This window comes from Ranitomeya variabilis, chromosome 1 (assembly GCF_051348905.1).
Source record: "Ranitomeya variabilis isolate aRanVar5 chromosome 1, aRanVar5.hap1, whole genome shotgun sequence".
Taxonomy (NCBI): domain Eukaryota; kingdom Metazoa; phylum Chordata; class Amphibia; order Anura; family Dendrobatidae; genus Ranitomeya; species Ranitomeya variabilis.
The window spans coordinates 222,147,025-222,167,371 of record NC_135232.1 but is presented as its reverse complement, the minus strand read 5'-3'; the positions used below and the strand labels follow the sequence as shown (position 1 = coordinate 222,167,371).

At 45.1% G+C, this 20,347-nt stretch overlaps 1 protein-coding gene across 9 annotated transcripts in view; it reads left to right on the top strand.

The window, feature by feature from the left end:
* KDM2B (lysine demethylase 2B) overlaps positions 1 to 20,347 on the top strand; it is a 292,449-nt gene that overhangs the window by 167,348 nt on the left and 104,754 nt on the right. For 7 of the 9 annotated variants that reach the window (XM_077293063.1, XM_077293056.1, XM_077293075.1 and 4 more), the window contains one exon: positions 16,404 to 16,505. In XM_077293063.1, coding sequence (XP_077149178.1) covers positions 16,404 to 16,505 — 102 coding nt within the window. The remainder of the gene's footprint in view (positions 1 to 16,403; positions 16,506 to 20,347) is intronic. The other 2 variants (XM_077293070.1, XM_077293067.1) reach the window with 1 other exon arrangement.

Genomic DNA, 20,347 nt, shown 5'->3' with positions numbered 1-20,347 from the left:
CCCACAGTGTGCCTAAACTGCACACTGTGGGGATTTAGCGTCCACATGTTTGGCAGTTCTGTAGTGATGAGAGCCTGTCTGTACTTTTTAATTTTTTTTATTTTCTTGACTCAATGCTATAAACTTCTGTGAATCACCTGGGGGTTAAAGGTATTCACCATACATCTAGATAAGTTCTCTGAGGGGTATCGTTTCAAAAATGATGTCACATATGGGGGGTTTCCATTGTTTAGGCACATTAGGGCCTCTCCAAACGCTACATGGTGTCTGATTATTACATCACATTTTACATTCAAAGAGTCAAATGGCACTCCTTACGAGACCTGCCAATGCTCCCAAACAGTGGTTTCCCCCACATGTGGGTTATTGGCATGCTCAGGAGAAATTGCACATCAAATTTTCAGATCCATTTTATCTGGCTACCCTTGTGAAAATAAAAAAATAGGGTCTAAAGGTAAAATTTTTGTGACTAAAGTTAATGTTCTTTTTTTTTTTTTTTTCCTTCCACATTCCAAAAATTCATGTAAAGCACCTGAAGGGTTAATAAACTTCTTCGAATTCTACTTTTGAATGGCACCATTTATTTTACCATATCCTGTACCAGAAATCGGGGGGGGGGAAAAATTCCAAATGCGGTGAAATTGCAAAAAAAAAAAAAAAAAGTGCAGTTCCCCAATTGTTTTTTGGATTATTTTTTTTTACCATTTTCACTAAATGCTAAAACTGACCTGCCATTATGATTCTCCAGGTCATTACGAGTTCAGACACCAAACAAGTCTAGTTTTTTTTATTTAAGTGGTGGTGGAAAAAAAATCCAAAAATGTGTTTAAAAAAAATTGCCATTTTTAGGGATTGGGGGCTGGGTGAGGGCTTATTTTTTGCGTGCCGATCTGATGTTTTTTATTGATACCATTTTGGTATGTATACGATTTTTTGATCAGCCTTTGCTGCAACATTGCAATAAAATGCAATAATCAAAAAACGTAATTCTGCCGTTTCGATTTTTTCCTTGCTACGCCGTTTACCGATTGGATTACTAATTTTTATATGTTGAGCGGGCGATTCTGAACGCAGCGATACCATATGTGTGTATTTCATTTTTTTTTTTTATTGCTTTTTTTTTTTTTTGTGGGGCGAAACTTTTATTTTTTTTATATTTTTAAAAATTGTTTTTTTATACTTTTGGCATGCTTCAATATTCTTCATGGGAGACTAGAAGCTGCGATGATCAGATTACCTGTCTACATGTAGCAGAATTACTCACTTGCTATGAGCGCCGAACACCGACCGTAACTCCAACATGCCCCTAAGCCTAATCCCAACCATAACCCTAACCACAAACCTAACTCCAACATACCCCTAATCCCAATCCTAACCATAACCCTAACACACCCCTCATCCCAATCCTAGCCCTAACCCTAACTTTAGCCCAACTCTAACCCAAATGGAAATACATTTATTTTTTTAATTTCGTTATTTTTTCCTATCTAACGGGTGATAAAAATCGGTATTAGCCTTACCGGTAATTATGTTTCCAGGAGTCCATACTGACAGCACATTGGAGGACGTCCTCCTCCTCCTTCCAGGGACAGGAAACACACGAGAGTTTAAATATCCGGCTCCACCCTCTAATCCTCAGTGTTGTAGCAAGAACCAATCATGGAATCATGCAAATAAAATATCTTTAATGACAGAATTATAATACAAATAGTATATAGGCAAAATCCGAATATACTTGAGAATATTACATGAACGGGGGGGAACTACCGGTGCTGTCAGTATGGACTCCTGGAAACATAATTACCGGTAAGGCTAATACCGATTTTCCAGGACGTCCCTACTGACAGCACATTGGAGAGTACCAAAGGACCTCCTCAGGGTGGGATTACTGCTTGGAGGACTTTCCTCCCAAAAGCCGTGTGCTGACCGGATGTAACGTCAAGTTTATAGTGTCTACAAAAAGTGTCAGCCCTGGACCATGTTGCGGCATTACAGATCTGTTCTACAGAAGCTCCTGCACGCTCCGCCCAGGAGGCGGACACCCCACGGGTAGAGTGGGCTTTTAAGCCTATAGGAGGGGGCATACCTTCTGACCGATAGGCGTCTGTGATCACTTCGGTGATCCAACGAGAAATTGAGGCCTTAGAAGCCTTTTTCCCCTTATTCTTTCCCCCAAACAGAACAAAAAGGTTTGGATCAGTACGCCAAGAATCTGTAGCACTTAGGTAATCTAGAACCCCTTGCCTAACGTCTAATGAGTGGAGGGCCCTCTCTTTCTCGTTAGCAGGGTTATTACAAAATGAAGGGAGAATTACTTCCTGATTCCTATTTTTAATAGAGGCTACTTTTGGGATAAAGGCTGGATCTAATCTGAGAATTAGACTGTCATCCCTGATCTGCAGATAAGGATCTCTGATACATAGAGCCTGAATCTCTCCCACCCTCTTGGCTGTAGTTATCGCCACTAAAAACGCGGTTTTACGAGTGAGAGTAGAAATAGGCATACTATCCCCGGAAGAATAAACACCTTTACATAGTGCCCTAAGAACCAAGTTAAGGTCCCAGGATGGTGAAAGCTGCCGAATAGTGGGACGCATTCTCTGAGTGGCCCGAATAAACCTTATTATCCATGGGTGAGATGCCAAAGGGTAGTCCAGAAATGAGCTTAGCGCAGACACCTGGACTTTCAGTGTGCTGGGTCGGAGGCCCAGGTTAAACCCTTTTTGTAAGAAGTCCAAGATACCAGGGATGTCCAGGGAACCTGATACCGCATTGGACCTGCCACCTTCTAAACAAAAACGCTTCCAGATCTTCTGGTAAATGGCTGAGGTAACGGGTTTTCTACTACCCTGGATGGTAGAGATGACTTGGTCAGACAATCCTTTGGACCTCAGGATGTCCCTTTCAGGATCCAGGCTGAAAGACGGAGTCTGCTTGGGTCTGGGTGATACACTGGACCTTGATGGATGACTCTCCCCTTGATGGGTAATTCGACTGGGTTGTCGGCTGCTAACGACCCCAACACCGGAAACCAGCTTCGTCTCGGCCAAAACGGGACGATTAAGATGACCATAGCCCGATCTTCCGAAGTACGGCTGGAATTAGTGCCAGAGGTGGGAATGCATATGACAGCGGTTGGTTCCACTGCTGACTCAGGGCATCTACCCCTTCTGGAAGGTCCGAGGGGTTCAGGGAGAAGAACCTTGGGGTCTTCGCGTTCCTCCTGTTCGCGAATAGGTCGATGTTGGGGGTTCCCCATCTGCGACATAATTCTTGAAAGATGCTTTGTTCCAGTTCCCACTCTGTTGGGCACAGATTTCGTCTGCTTAGGTAATCTGCTATCACATTTTGGGATCCTTCCAGATGGATAGCTGTAATGGATAGCACGTTGTCCTCTGCCCACCTGAAGATCATCTCTGCTAGATCCTGCAGTGGTTGATAATTGGTACCTCCCTGATGGTTCAGGAATGAAACTGTTGTTACATTGTCGGAGAATATTCTTACGTGCTGGTCCGAGAGTATGGACTGATTGTGCTTTAGTGCTTGCCATACAGCGTAGAGCTCTCTGAAGTTGGATGATCTGCTTCTTATGCTTTCTGGCCACTTGCCTTGCAAGATTCGGCCCTGCAGATGAGCTCCCCAGCCCCAGGCGCTGGCGTCCGTAGTGATAACTACGTAAGGATGGGTGACCCATAGGACTCCCACCTCTAAGTTCTCCGAACGTGTCCACCAGACGAGAGATCTTCTCGTTAGATTGTTCAATCTCAGAGGAGCTTCTAGGGAAGACTGGCGGCGATCCCAAGCTGATAATATCTGTTTCTGTAGGTGTCTTGTGTGAGACTGCGCCCACCTGACGGATGGTATGCAGGCCGTCATAAGACCTAAAACCTTCATAGCCATTCTTATGGTAACTCGATGTTCCAATAGATACCGGACCTGAGTCTGAATTATCTTCCTCTTGGCACCGGGTAGTAACGATATTCTGCGTCTGGAATCTAGTTGCACACCCAGGAAGGTTTTCTTCCGCTCTGGTAGAAGGTCGGATTTCTGCCGGTTCAGTACCCAGCCGAGATGCTCCATCAGTGCGATAGTCCGCTCTCGGTGATCTTCCAGGAGCTTTACGGAATCTGCCACAAGCAGGAAATCGTCCAAGTACGGGATTATTATGATGCCTTGTTTCCTTAGGAAGGCCACCATCTCTGATACAAGTTTGGTAAAAACGCGAGGAGCGGAAGCCAGACCGAAGGGAAGGCCCTGAAACTGATAGTGGCAGGTCCGGGTGGGCAGAGCTACGGCAAATCTCAGCAGTTTCTGAGATGAGGGATGTACTGGGACCTGGTAATAGGCCCTTTTTAGGTCGATAGTGCACATGACCGCATTTTGGTTTATAAGCGGAATTGCTGACCGAATGGATTCCATGCGGAACCTTCTGTATCTCACCCATGCATTCAAAGGCTTTAGATTTATTATTGTGCGGGTGTCGCCTGATGGCCGCGTGACCGTGAACAGGGAAGAGTAGTGGCCTTTCCCCAACTCTGACTGAGGGACAGGAATTATTACTTCTGTCCTGAGCATGTCCTGTAAGTCCTTTAGTATAGCCGAATCTGGTTTGACTGCCGTAGGTGTAATGTATCTTTCTGGGGGAGGTGAGTAAAGTTCTATGCTGTAACCTTCGGAAACAGTACTGAGAATCCACTGATTCTGAGTAATCTGGGCCCAATTTCCTGCGAACATACGGAGCCTCCCCCCAATGTGAGTGGCGTCATAGAGATTTATTTTTATAGGATGGGCTAAAGAAAGAAGCTCTGTTCCTATTATTCTGTCCACGGGAGCCTCTGTAGGATCCCCTGCTGGACCGACCCTGATTTTTAGGATCGAACTGCTTTCTGGAGAAGAAACCTCTCCGAAAGGGCTGTGGACGCTTAGGTTTGTCCTCCGGAAAACCTTTCTTTTTATCGGACGCTGACTCGAGGATAGAGTCCAAAGCCGGTCCAAACACCCTCTGTCCTGAAAATGGAATAGAGCAGAGTTTGGATTTGGAAGCATTGTCACCAGACCATGACCTAAGCCAGACCGCCCTCCTAGCTGCATTAGATAGTGAGCTATTACGGGCTGAAAATCTGACAGATTCAGCCGTCATATCAGATAAGAAGGCCATTGCGGACTTCATTATAGGAAAGGAGTGCAGAATATCAGCTCTGGGTGTCTTATTGGATAACTGCTCTTCTAACTTCCCCATCCATAAGTACATAGACCTGGCCACCGAAGTGGCTGCTATGTTCGTTCTAATCAAAGCTGCAGAAGATTCCCAGGCCCTTTTAAGGAGGATGTCGGCCTTCCTATCCATAGGGTCACGAAGACTGGAGGAGTCTTCGAAGGGTATCGCAGTCTTTTTAGTGACCTTTGCTACGGGAACGTCAATTTTTGGGATCTCTTCCCATAGCTTGACTTCCTCCGGATCGAACGGCAGGCGGCTTTTGAAGTCACGAGAAAGCACTAATCGGCGCTCGGCCTCCTTCCATTCTTCTATGACCATAGCCTTGATATGATCACTAATGGGAAACACAGTCAGGTTTCGTGCCACGAGTACCCCGAACATCAAGTCCTGCCTGGACTGTGGTTTAGCAGTATCCTCGATCTGCATCGTATTCCTAACAGCCTGGACAAGTTTGTCTGTCTCCTCAGACTGGAAGAGATACTTCCTGGCTCTGTCCTGGTTTTCTACGGGAATTTCACCTTCCTCTTCTGATAGTGAATCCCTAAGTTCGGAACCTTCATCAGAAGAATATTCTGGCTCCTCCTGGACTTCCTCCTTCCTGGCGCGCTTGCGACCGGTTATGGGACTGGCAGGCCGAGAATGCGAAAGGCTAGATATAGAAGCCTGCACCTCTTCCCGTATAAGGGATCTCATCTCGGAGAACATTGATGACTGCTCGTCGTTCATAACTTTAGACGTACAGGTGGCACAGAGCGTCTTGCCATGGGAGTCTGGGAGTTTAATATGGCATACAGGACATCTGATGCTCTTCATTGTGGCCTTCCCAGATTTTTTAGTCGTGGCAGGGGGAGCAGCGGGGTTTCCCTTATCCTAAACGGTATAAGATAGGGAGTAATAGGCTAGAGGGAGCGAGGAGCTTAGATAGTACAAAGGGTATACTGCCCAGGGCAGGCTTACCCCTTCCTCGTCGTTTCTGTCCTCCATAGCCGGTTCCAGATGCAGACGGTACCACTCCTGATGCAGGTGCTGGACGCTAACGCAGAAGCGACCGCTCTGACAGCGTTCTCCAGTCTGGAGCGTCTGTTCCCCGTTCATAGAACGCCACCGGAAGTGACGTTTCACCGGCTCCTGAGACCGGAAGTGACGCGGCTCCCCAGAACCCGGAAGTGCCGACTGGCTGTAGCGTCTCCTGACCGCGCGTTCTGCCGGATGGAGGCTGCCTGGATCGCCGCCGCGTCCTGAACCGAGAGCCCCCCAACGGGGGGAGCGGTTCACTCCCGGAGCATTGTCCCGCTCCGGGCCTCTGGGGTAGAGGGACTCCCCTCCGGGGAGTTTCGACCCTGAGCCGCTTGACAGGGGGAAGGATTGGAGGACCGCTCGATCCCCCTGAGCTCGGTAAGCTGCTGCTTCTCTACGTGTGTCCCTCCATGCAGGGACAGGAAAAACACTGAGGATTAGAGGGTGGAGCCGGATATTTAAACTCTCGTGTGTTTCCTGTCCCTGGAAGGAGGAGGAGGACGTCCTCCAATGTGCTGTCAGTAGGGACGTCCTGGAAAAGGGGTATTATTTACAACTTTTTTTTTTATTTTGATTACTGTGATGGCGTCTATCACAGTGATCAAAATGAACCAATAGGAAAATGTTCCTATTGTTGCCGGGTACCGGCTGGCAGATCTCGCTGGGTGCACTGCGCATGCGTCCGCCATTTCTCCCAGAAGAAGATGCCGGGGGACATCACGAGGGAATCCTGGACTCCAGAGGTACGGGGGGGTGATGATTGGTGGACCCTATTTCTCTCTCCTCTGATGTGCTATCACATCAGTGGAGAGAGAAATTAAATGGAAAATCTGATTTTTTTCTTTCTTTTTTTTTGCAGTCGCCTTTATACCATTAACGGCGATTGCAACACCGGGGTTGGTAGAAAACGACATGATTCATGTTCTCTGGGGTCTCGGCTACACCCGGTAGCCGAGACACCGGAGAAATTCCGACTCTGGGGGTGCTATACACTTTTTCCACAGCACTGTTCATTAACGACGCTGTGGTTTAACCCCTTCCCGACCTTTGATGCCACGTAGGCGTCATGAAAGTCGGTGCCAATCCGACCTGTGACGCCTATGTGGCGTCATGGAATGATCGCGTCCCTGCAGATCGGGTGAAAGGGTTAACTCCAATTTCACCCGATCTGCAGGGACAGGGGGAGTGGTACTTCAGCCCAGGGGGGGTGGCTTCACCCCCCCCCCCCCCCGTGGCTACGATCGCTCTGATTGGCTGTTGAAAGTGAAACAGCCAATCAGAGCGATTTGTAATATTTCACCTAAAAAACTGGTGAAATATTACAATCCAGCCATGGCCGATGCTGCAATATCATCGGCCATGGCTGGAATCACTTATGTACCCCCCACCACCAATCTCCTCCCCGGTCCTCCGTCCGGTGCTCCGCTCCCCTCCGTCGTCCTGTCCGCTCCCCCGTCCTCCTGCCCGCTCCCCCCGTGCTCCGATGCCACCCCCCCGTCCTCCGATCCACCCCCCATGCTCAGATCCCCCCCCTCATACTTACCGAGCCTCCCGGTGTCCGTCCGTCTTCTCCATGGGCGCCGCCATCTTCCAAAATGGCGGGCGAATGCGCAGTGCGCCCGCCGAATCGGCCGGCAGGTTTTGATCACTGAGATATAACCTATCACAGTGATCAAAATAAAAAAAATAGTAAATGACCCCCCCCTTTATCACCCCCACAGGTAGGGACAATAATAAAAAAAAAAGAAAATATTTTTTTTTCTTTTTCCACTAGGGTTAGGGGTTAGAACTAGGGTTAGGGCTAGGGTTAGGGTTAGGGCATGTGCACACAGTGCGGATTTGGCTGCGGATCCGTAGCGGATTGGCCGCGGATCCGCAGCGGATTGGCAGCTGCGAATTCGTAGCAGTTTTCCATCAGGTTTACAGTACCATGTACACCTATGGAAAACCAAATCCGCTGTGCCCATGGTGCGGAAAATTCCGTGCGGAAACACTGCGTTGTATTTTCCGCAGCATGTCAATTTTGTGCGGATTCCGCAGCGTTTTACACCTGTTCCTCAATAGGAATCCGCAGGTGAAATCCGCACAAAAAAACACTGGAAATCCGCTGTAAATCCGCAGGTAAAACACAGTGCCTTTTACCTGCGGATTTTTCAAAAATTGTGCGGAAAAATCTCACACGAATCCGCAACGTGGGCACATAGCCTTAGGGTTAGGGTTGGAATTAGGGCTAGGGTTGGAAATAGGGTTAAGATTAGGCTTGTGGTTAGGGTTACGGATAGGGTTAGGGGTGTGTTGGGGTTACAGTTGTGGTTAGGGTTGGGATTAGGGTTACGGGTGTGTTGGGGTTAGGGTTATGGTTAGGGGTGTGTTGGGGTTAGGGTTGTGATTAGGGTTATGGCTACAGTTGGGATTAGGGTTAGGGGTGTGTTGGGGTTAGTGTTGAAGTTAGAATTGAGGGGTTTCCACTGGCACATCAGGGGTCTCCAAACGCAACATGGCGCCACCATTGATTCCAGCCAATCTTGCGTTCAAAAAGTCAAATGGTGCTCCCTCCCTTCCAAGCCCCGACGTGCGCCCAAACAGTGGTTTACCCCCACATATGGGGTACCAGCGTACTCAGGACAAACTGGGCAACAACTATTGGGGTCCAATTTCTCCTGTTACCCTTGCAAAAATAAAAAATTACTTGCTAAAACATAATTTTTGAGGAAAGAACAATTATTTTTTATTTTCACGGCTCTGCGTTATAAACTTCTGTGAAGCACTTGGGGGTTGAAAGTGCTCACCACACATCTAGATAAGTTCCTTGGGGGGTCTAGTTTCCAAAATGGGGTCACTTGTGGGGTGTTTCTACTGATTAGGCACATCAGGGGCTCTGCAAATGCAACGTGACGCCCGCAGACCATTCCATCAAAGTCTGCATTTCAAATGTCACTACTTCCCTTCCGAGCCCTGACGTGCGCCCAAACAGTGGTTTACCCCCACATATGGGGTATCAGCGTACTCACAACAAACTGGGTAACAAATATTGGGGTGGGTAACAAATATTGGGGTCCAATTTCTCCTGTTACCCTTGTGAAAATAAAAAATTGCTTGCTAAAACATCTTTTTTGAGGAAAGAAAAATGATTTTTTATTTTCACGGCTCTGCGTTGTAAACTTCTGTGAAGCACTTGGGGGTTGAAAGTGCTCACCACACATCTAGATAAGTTCCTTGGGGGGTCTAGTTTCCAAAATGGGGTCACTTGTGGGGAGTTCCTACTGTTTAGGCACATCAGGGGCTCTGCAAACGCAACGTGACGCCCGCAGAGCATTCCATCAAAGTCTGCATTTCAAAACGTCACTACTTCCCTTCCGAGCCCCGGCATGTGCCCAAACAGTGGTTTACCCCCACATATGGGGTATCAGCGTACTCAGGAGAAACTGGACAACAACTTTTGGGGTCAAATTTCTCCTGTTACCCTTAAGAAAATGAAAAAATTCTGGGCTAAAAAAATATTTTTGAGGAAAGAAAACACATTTATTATTTTCACGGCTCTGCGTTATAAACTTCTGTGAAGCACTTGGGGGTTCAAAGTGCTCACCACACATCTAGGTTAGTTCCTTGGGAGGTCTAGTTTCCAAAATGGGGTCATTTGTGGGGGAGCTCCAATGTTTAGGCACACAGGGGCTCTCCAAACGCGACATGGTGTCCGCTAACGATTGGAGCTAATTTTCCATTCAAAAAGTCAAATGGCGCGCCTTCCCTTCCGAGCCTTGCCGTGCACCCAAACAGTGGTTTACCCCCACATATGAGGTATCGGCTTACTCCAAGAGAAATTGCCCAACAAATTTTAGGATCCATTTTATCCTGTTGCCCATGTGAAAGTGAAAAAATTGAGGCTAAAAGAAATTTTGTGTGAAAAAAAAGTACTTTTTCATTTTTACGGATCAATTTGTGAAGCACCTGAGGGTTTAAAGTGCTCACTATGCTTCTAGATAAGTTCCTTGGGGGTCTAGTTTCCAAAATGGGGTCACTTGTGGTGGAGCTCCAATGTTTAGGCACACAGGGGCTCTCCAAACGTGACATGGTGTCCGCTAGCGATGGAGATAATTTTTCATTCAAAAAGTCAAATGGCGCTCCTTCCCTTCCAAGCCTTACCATGTGCCCAAACAGTGGTTTACCCCCACATGTGAGGTATCGGTGTACTCAGGAGAAATTGTCCAACAAATTTTAGGATCCATTTTATCCTGTTGCCCATGTGAAAATGAAAAAATTGAGGCTAAAAGAATTTTTGTGTGAAAAAAAAAGTACTTTTTCATTTTTAAGGATCAATTTGTGAAGCACCTGGGGGTTTAAAGTGCTCACTATGCTTCTAGATAAGTTCCTTGGGGGGTCTAGTTTCCAAAATGGGGTCACTTGTGGGGGAGCTCCAATGTTTAGGCACACAGGGGCTCTCCAAACGCGACATGGGGTCCGCTAAAGATTGGAGCCAATTTTTCATTCAAAAAGTCAAATGGCGCTCCTTCCCTTCCGAGCCCTGCCGTGCGCCCAAACAGTGGTTTACCCCCACATATGAGGTATCAGCGTACTCAGGACAAATTGGACAACAACGTTCGTGGTCCAGTTTCTCCTTTTACCCTTGGGAAAATAAAAAAATTGTTGCTAAAAGATCATTTTTGTGACTAAAAAGTTAAATGTTCATTTTTTACTTCCATGTTGCTTCTGCTGCTGTGAAACACCTGAGGGGTTAATAAACTTCTTGAATGTGGTTTTGAGCACCTTGAGGGGTGCAGTTTTTAGAATGGTGTCACTTTTGGGTATTTTCAGCCATATAGACCCCTCAAACTGACTTCAAATGTGAGGTGGTCCCTAAAAAAAATGGTTTTGTAAATTTTGTTGTAAAAATGAGAAATCACTGGTCAAATTTTAACCCTTATAACTTCCTAGCAAAAAAAAATTTGTTTCCAAAATTGTGCTGATGTAAAGTAGACATGTGGGAAATGTTATTTATTAACTATTTTGTGTCACATAATTCTCTGGTTTAACCGAATAAAAATTCAAAATGTGAAAATTGCGAAATTTTCAAAATTTTCGCCAAATTTCCGTTTTTTTTTTACAAATAAACTCAGAAATTATCGACCTAAATTTACCACTAACATGAAACCCAATATATGACGAAAAAACAATCTCAGAATCGCTAGGATCCGTTGAAGCGTTCCTGAGTTATTACCTCATAAAGGGACACTGGTCAGAATTGCAAAAAACGGCAAGGTCATTAAGACCAAAATAGGCTGGGTCATGAAGGGGTTAAGTACCCTTAATTGCCGCCATGAAAAGGCGTATCTGTAAGGGGTTTAATACTTATTAGCACATTTGTGACTCCTACTCACCTCCCTATTTTCCTTGCATGTCCCAGCCCTCCTAATTCCTCATTGACCCCTACTGTCTCACTTTGTTTATGCTATCCCCTTATTAGTACAACTACTCCCCCACCCCCGAGATCCTAATTTAAAAGCTCAGCCATCCGTCTGACCATTTTTCACTCTTCTGCCCAGTTCTCCATGAACCCAAACACTTCCTTCCTGAACCAATTTCTAAGCCACTTATTTATCTCCCTAAGCTGTCGCTGTCTTTCTAGTGACGCTCTTGCCAAACAGGCATATTTACTAGGTTGTGCCAGATCAGGACTGAGCTCCCTGGCACTTTTCCCCATACCCTCTACTTCTGTTATTCGGGATATCCATATCCATGGATCTAAACACACCATCCATTTTAAAAACAGGTCTGTCTGTCTATCTGGTCCAGGATACTCTGATGTCATATTCTTACCAGATTTTACAGATGTGTGAATATCGCCTAAGTCCCCATTTCCACGATGAGTGTTTTGTGCACTTGATGCTGCATATTTTCACTGGCCATAAAAAGCCGTATATTACACTTCCTGCAGGTGTATGAGATTTATAGAAATCTCGTCCCAAGTGCTATTTTTTTTTTGTGCTGGAAACTCACCTGTGTTGCTTTTTTTTTTTCTCCTTCTATCTCTTCTTCGAACTGCAACATGTCAATTTCTATTGCAGTAACCATAGACTTGAATGAGAAGCCTACAGATTAAAAAAATGCATATGCAATCACTGACCTAATCTGAGCAAGAAAAAAAAATCACAGCCCGTACTAGTTTCTTCAGTGTCTCGGATGAGACTCACATTCAAGTCTATGGGTGTGCAAAAAAAAAAAAAAAAGTCAGATGCCATATGGAGTCACTGAATAGCATCCATTTTTTTACATTGCAGTTCTTTAATTTATTTAGGACATTAAATACTCTTGTAAATTTATTAATAATCGCTGATGTAAAAAAAGAGTTGCATATGGATTGCACACAGATTACAAGTGAGAAAAGAAATCAGTTTTTTGGATGAAAGGTTGATGCTTGTTTTATAAGGTCTTGTGAACCTACCCTGTGAATGAGAAAACCTGTGTCACTGGCTGGTTCTGTAATATGTGGCAGATTTTACACACCAAAATCACAAGTACGGTATATCCTAACTTTGGGAAAACACCCTAAGGGTGTGTGTCCACGTTCAGGATTACATCCAGATTAGCTGCGGATTGATTGCTGTGTACAACCGTAGCGTTCACCCAGCAGCGTCCAGATGTTACAGCATAGTGGAGGGGATATTATGAAATCCCGTCTCCACTATGCGTGCGAACACGCATCCAGCGGCCCTGGGTTTACGGACATGCGGTGCGTCTTTTTAGAACGCAGCATGTCTGTTTACCTTGCGGCGACGCTCTGTCGCCGCAAGGTAGATCATAGGGCCTTATGTATGGGGTGCGGAGATTCCGGATGTGTGCAATGAACACATCCAGAATCATCGCATGTAGAGACGGGGGCGGCGGTTTTGGCGGAGCGAGTTTTCCGCTCTGTCCAAAGCGCCGTGATTACGGACCGTGGACACACACCCTAAGTGATCTTTACCTTTGGCTTAATGGGGTAGTCCCATCTACAAGATCCTATCTCAATATGTAGTAGGTGTGATAATAATGTTGGCAAATAACACCAATTAGAAATGTAGTATAGTTTTTCTGATTTGCTCTGTTTCTTTCCTCATGTGCAGGCATTACAGTACCTTAGGTTCCCTTTAACTATTTGCTAGTGGTTGTAACCATGATACCTGTCACCAGGTTTGGCCGATACAAGTTATGGCCACCCCCTTTCAGGGCTTATCGACAACATTCTATAATGCTGTATATAAGCCCCTGATCCGACTTGCAAGATAAGAAAAATAAGTTTCCTGTTGCGATGCTGCCCTCCTGCTTGCTTCATGTGGATGGTACATCCTTGCGTCATCCATACGGGCTCCCCGGCATCTGCGCTCCTGCGCAGGCGTACTTATCTGCCCTGTTGAGGGCTGAGCAAAGTACTGCAGTGCGCAGGCACCGGGAAAGGTCGGAGAGGCCCAGCGCCTGCGCACTGCAGGAATTTGCTCTGCCCTCAACATGGCAGATAAGTGCGTCTGTGTAGGAGCGCCAATGCCAGGGAGCCTGTGAAGCAAGCAGGAGGGCGGCATCACAAGAAGATGGGAGGTGCCGGACCAGGACCTGCGACACCCATCAGACCGGACCGCCCCCAGGTGAGTAGAGTAAAAGTTATTTTTATTCTCTTGCAGGTCGGACCTGGGGCTTATCTACAGCATTCGCTGTAGATAAGCCCTCAAAGGGGGTGGCCGTAACTCAAACCTGGTGACAGGTTCCCTTTAACTGTCATTATATCAGTGGATGTAACCATGGATACCTAAGGTCCTGCAATGCCTACACATGAGGAAAGAGACATAGCAAATCAGAAAAACTATACTACATTTCTAATTGGAGGTATTTGCTAATATTATTTTTAATACACCTGCTACATATTGGGATAGGATATTGGAGATGGGAATACCCCTTTTAAGAACCATGCTGATCTCTTCACATGAGGTTGATATGCTGCAGATTTTTTGTCTGTGGTTTATGGGCGAAAAACTTGCAGCAACGTATCACAGTAAATGGATAAGATCTTGTCACTCTATGTAAATCCAAGACCAATTATTTCCGAACTTTTTTTTTTTTTGGGTTATTGTGTATCTTGTGGACTTGAGCATAGGTTATCTCAACATAGTGTTTATATGCAGTTTATTTTACAGGTGGATAGTCCGTTGTCAATTAGGGCTTGATCATATGTCCGATTTTCACATTCTAGTGCTATCAGTTTTCACGAATAGCACTCGTATCTATGATATTCTCTGGGGCTGTGCTTTTTTTTTTTTTTAACCCTCGAACTGAGTGGTTTGTGGAAAATATCAGACATACCGTATATACTCGAGTATAAGCCGAGACCCCTAATTTTGCCACAAAAAAACTGGGAAAACTTGACTCGAGTAGAAGCCTAGGGTGGAAAATGCAGCAGCTGCCGGTAAATGTCAAAAATAAAAATAGATACCAATAAAAGTAAAATTAATTGAGACATCAGTAGGTTAAGTGTTTTTGAATATTCATATTGAATCAAGAGCCCCATATTATGCTCCATACAGTTCATGATGGGCCCCATAAGATGCTCCATACAAAATACGTCCCATATAATGCTGCACAAATGCTGATTATGGCCCCATAAGATGCTCCATACAGACATTTGCCCCATGTAATGCTCCATAAATTCTGATTATGGCCCCATAAGATGCTCCATACAGACATTTGCCCCATGTAATGCTCCATAAATGCTGATTATGGCCCCATAAGATGCTCCATACAGTCATTTGCCCCATATGCTGTTGCTGAGATAAAAAGAAAAATAAAAAACCACATACTCCCCTCTCGTCGCTCAGGACTCCGGCACTTTCTATATTCACCTGCTCCGCGTTCCACCGCCGCTACGTTCCCAGTCCACTGCACTGACTGCTCAGGCAGAGGGCGGTGTGCACTAATCGCGTCACCGCGCCCTCTGACCTGAGCGTCAGTGCAGAAGACGCAGCGGCGGCGGAGGAACCGGTGAATATAGCGCACTGCTTATACTCGCCTGCTCCTGGCACGGTCCCTGCTTCCCCGGCGCCGGCAGCTTCTTCCTGTAGTGAGCGGTCACATGGTACCGCTCATTACAGTAATGAATATGCGGCTCCACCCCTATGGGAGTGGAGTCGGGTCCATATTCATTACTGTAATGAGCGGTACCATGTGACCGCTCACTACAGGAAGAAGCTGCTGGGGAACCAGGGACTGCGTCAGGAGCAGGTGAGTATGCTTAGACCGCTGCCACTCCACCTCCCCTGCCGACCCCTGGGTATGACTCGAGTATAAGCCAGGAGGGGCTATTTCAGCCTAAAAAAATGGGCTGAAATTCTCGGCTTATACTCGAGTATATACGGTACTTTATATTATTCTCAGCATCTGATCAAAATAGGCAATGCAAGTCTATGGATCCGATTTTCATGTACTGTCAGAATGAAGAAAGTAGAGAAACTTTTTTTCTTATTTCTGAACGTACAAGAAAAACATATGACACTCAAACCAAAGTCTGAATAATCTGTAATATGTCTGTTTTTTTCGTACATGGAAAAATCGGACATGTGAATTAGATCTAAGAGTATTAGCATTGTGGGTGAGACTTTAAAAGAAAAAAAAATGCATGAGTGAATAAACCCATACCGTTGGCCTTGTAATATGCATTTGTACTGTTGAATTGATAACAGGATGCTAGGAAAGATCACTCTTGAGTTTAAAAAAAAAAAAAAAAAATTTCAATGTATTGGGTTGTGTGTACACTTTTGGCTTGTACAGAAAGCTTGTGTGATGCTAACCGTCACACTTCGCATATGGCTCTAGTGCTATCCAACCGCGACAATCAACATACTGTTACAGTAATTGGTCATATTACGAGCGTACCATGGACAAAGCGTGTGAACCCAGCCTCTATCTGGATTTCACATGTGTAGAGTATAACTTTTTCCATTGTTGTGGCACTGTGTGCTGGTGTAAGTACACAGTTTTGGAGTTGTTTGTGTGGAATTATTCTTCAGAAAATCTGTGTTGCAATTTACCCTTCATTGTTATTATTCAGAGGCAAATTTTGTAGTCATTGTCTGTAGTACACATTTTATTCTGTGTTATTAGGCATCATACAATAGGTAATATGCATTTTGATGCTGAGGGTTAACAGTTATTTCTGTTGCAGACAGTGCTGAAAGACCATGCAGATGATGACCAAAATCTAGCCATTTCTGGGGTACCTGTGGTATCCTGGCCTAAGAAGGCAGTTAAGGTAAGGGCTAAAAATATTTTGCATCACTGCTCCACTTTTTAAAGGTAATTTGCCAGGGAAACACTTTAGGGTGCTATTACACATTTCAAGTTTTATTCAACTTATTTTATGCTCTATATCAGAGGTGTCAAACTGCATTCCTCGAGAGCCGCCAACAGGTCATGTTTTCAGGATTTCCTTGTATTGCACAGGTGATAATTTAATCACCTGCACAGAATGATTCCAGCACCTTGTGGAATGCTAAGGAAATCCTGAAAACATGACCTGTTGGCGGCCCTCGAGGAATGCAGTTTGACACCTCTGCTCTATATGACTGTAGACTTGTGAATCCTCCCATCGCAAGCACTGCACACTGTGAGGAATCTCTGATGCCGGCAGTCATGTAATGGCAAGTATTTGATATGCATAATCTCGTCCACATTCCAACTAGACTGTTTCTGGCCTCACTCAAAACGCTCATATTAACCCATTTCTGACATCGGATGTACTATCCCGTCGAGGTGGGGTGGGCCTGTATGACCACCGACGGGATAGTACGTCCAGCGCGATCAGCCGCGCTCACGGGGGGGGAGCGCGGCCGATCGCGGCCGGGTGTCAGCTGACTATCGCAGCTGACATCTGGCACTATGTGCCAGGAGCGGTCACGGACCGCCCCTGGCACATTAACCCCCGGCATACTGCGATCAAACATGATCGCAGTGTTCCGGCGGTAGAGGGAAGCATCGCGCAAGGAGGGGGCTCCCTGCGGGCTTCCCTGAGACCCCCGGAGCAACGCGATATGATCGCGTTGCTCCGAGCGTCTCACCTCCTATCCCTGCAGGCCCCGGATCCAAAATGGCCGCGGGGCTGCATCCAGGTCCTGCAGGGACTACTTCCGGGTCCAGAGCAGGCGCTGGTAAGCCTGCAGCGCTGTAAGTCAGATCGCTGATCTGACAGAGTGCTGTGCAAACTGTCAGATCAGCGATCTGTGATGTCCCCCCCTGGGACTAAGTAAAAAAAAAAAATTACACGTGTAAAAAAAAAACAAAAAAAACAAATCCTAAATAAAGAAAAAAAAAAATATTACTCCCATAAATACATTTCTTTATCTAAATAAAAAAACAAACAATAAAAGTACACATATTTAGTATCGCCGCGTCCGTAACGACCCGACCTATAAAACTGTCCCACTAGTTAACCCCTTCAGTGAACACCGTAAGGAAAAAAAAAAAAAAAACGAGGCAAAAAAACGCTTTATCATACCGCCGAACAAAAAGTGGAATAACACGCGATCAAAAAGACGGATATAAATAACCATGGTACCGCTGAAAACGTCATCTTGTCCCGCAAAAAACGAGCCGCCATACAGCATCATAACCAAAAAAATAAAAAAGTTATAGTCCTCAGAATAAAGCGATGCCAAAATAATTATTTTTTCTACAAAATAGCTTTTATCGTATAAAAGCGCCAAAACCTAAAAAAAATGATATAAATGAGATATCGCTGTAATCGTACTGACCCGAAGCATAAAACTGCTTTATCAATTTTACCAAACGTGGAACGGTATAAACGCCTCCCCCAAAAGAAATTCATGAATAGCTGTTTTTTGGTCATTCTGCCTCACAAAAATCGGAATAAAAAGCGATCAAAAACTGTCACGTGTCCAAGAATGTTACCAATGAAAACGTCAACTCGTCCCGCAAAAAACAAGACCTCACATGACTCTGTGAACCAAAATATGGAAAAATTATAGGTCTCAAAATGTGGAGACGCAAAAACTTTTTTGCTATAAAAAGCGTCTTTTAGTGTGTGACAGCTGCCAATCATAAAAATCCGCTATAAAAAACGCTATAAAAGTAAATCAAACCCACCTTCATCACCCCCTTAGTTAGGGAAATATAATAAAATTAAAAATATATATTTATTTCCATTTTCCCATTAGGGCTAGGGTTAGGGTTGGGGCTAGGGTTGGGGCTAAAGTTAGGGTTGGGACTAAAGTCAGGGTTAGGGTTTGGCTTACATTTACGGTTGGGATTAGAGTTAGGGGTGTTTCAGGGTTAGGGGTGTGGTTAGGGTTACCGTTGGGATTAGGGTTAGGGGTGTGTTTGGATTAGGGTTTCATGTAGAATTGGGGAGTTTCCACTGTTCAGGCACATCAGGGGTTCTCCAAACGCGACATGGCGTCCGATCTCAATTCCAGCCAATTCTGCGTTGGGGGGCTAAAAATCATTTTTGTGGGGAAAAAAAAGATTTTTTATTTTCACGGCTCTGCTTGTAAACTGTAGTGAAACACTTGGGGGTTCAAAGTTCTCACAACACATCTAGATAAGTTCCTTTGGAGGTCTAGTTTCCAATATGGGGTCACTTGTGGGGGGGTTCTACTGTTTGGGTACATCAGGGGCTCTGCAAATGCAACGTGACGCCTGCAGACCGATCCATCTAAGTCTGCATTCCAAATGGCGCTCCTTCCCTTCCGAGTTCCTCAGGGGGTCTACTTTCCAAAATGGTGTCACTTGTGGGGGGTTTTAATGTTTAGGCACAACAGGGGCTCTCCAAACGCGACATGGTGTCCCATCTCAATTCCAGTCAATTTTGCATTGAAAAGTCAAACGGCGCTCCTTTCCTTCCGAGCTCTGCCATGCGCCCAAACAGTCATTTACCCCCACATATGGGGTATCAGCGTACTCAGGACAAATTGCACAACAACTTTTGGGGTCCAATTTCTTCTTACCCTTGGGAAAATAAAAAATTTGGGGCGAAAAGTTCATTTTTGTGAAAAAATAGAATTTTTTATTTTTATGGCTCTGCATTATAAACTTCTGTGAAGCACTTGTTGGGTCAAAGTGCTCACCACACATCTAGATAAGTTCCTTAAGGAGTCTACTTTCCAAAATGGTGTCACTTGTGGGGGTTTCAATGTTTACGCACATCAGGGGCTCTCCAAACGCAACATGGCGTCCCATCGCAATTCCAGTCAATTTTGCATTGAAAAGTCAAATGGCGCTCCTTCCCTTCCGAGCTCTGCCATGCGCCCAAACAGTGCTTTACAGCCACATATGGGGTATCAGCGTACTCAGGACAAATTGCGCAACAATTTTTGGGGTCCAATTTCTTCTCTTGCCCTTGGGAAAATAAAAAATTGGGGGCGAAAAGATCATTTTTGTGAAAAAATATGATTTTTTATTTTTATGGCTCTGCATTATAAACTTCTGTGAAGCACTTGGTGGGTCAAAGTACTCACCACACATCTAGATAAGTTCCTTAGGGGGTCTACTTTCCAAAATGGTGTCACTTGTGGGGGGTTTCAATGTTTAGGCACATCAGGGGCTCTCCAAACGCAACATGGCGTCCCATCTCAATTCCAGTCAATTTTGCATTGAAAAGTAAAATGGCGCTCCTTTCCTTCTGAGCTCTGCCATGCGCCCAAACAGTGGTTTACCCCCACATATGGGGTATCAGCGTACTCAGGACAAATTGTACAACAACTTTTGGGGTCCATTTTCTCCTGTTACCCTTGGTAAAATAAAACAAATTGGAGCTGAAATAAATTTTGTGTGAAAAAAAGTTAAATGTTCATTTTTATTTAAACATTCCAAAAATTCCTGTGAAACACCTGAAGGGTTAATAAACTTCTTGAATGTGGTTTTGAGCACCTTGAGGGGTGCAGTTTTTAGAATGGTGTCACACTTGGGTATTTTCTATCATATAGACCCCTCAAAATGACTTCAAATGAGATGTGGTCCCTAAAAAAAAATGGTGTTGTAAAAATGAGAAATTTCTGGTTAACTTTTAACAGTTATAACTCCCTAACAAAAAAAAATTTTGGTTCCAAAATTGTGCTGATGTAATGATGTTTTCACAAA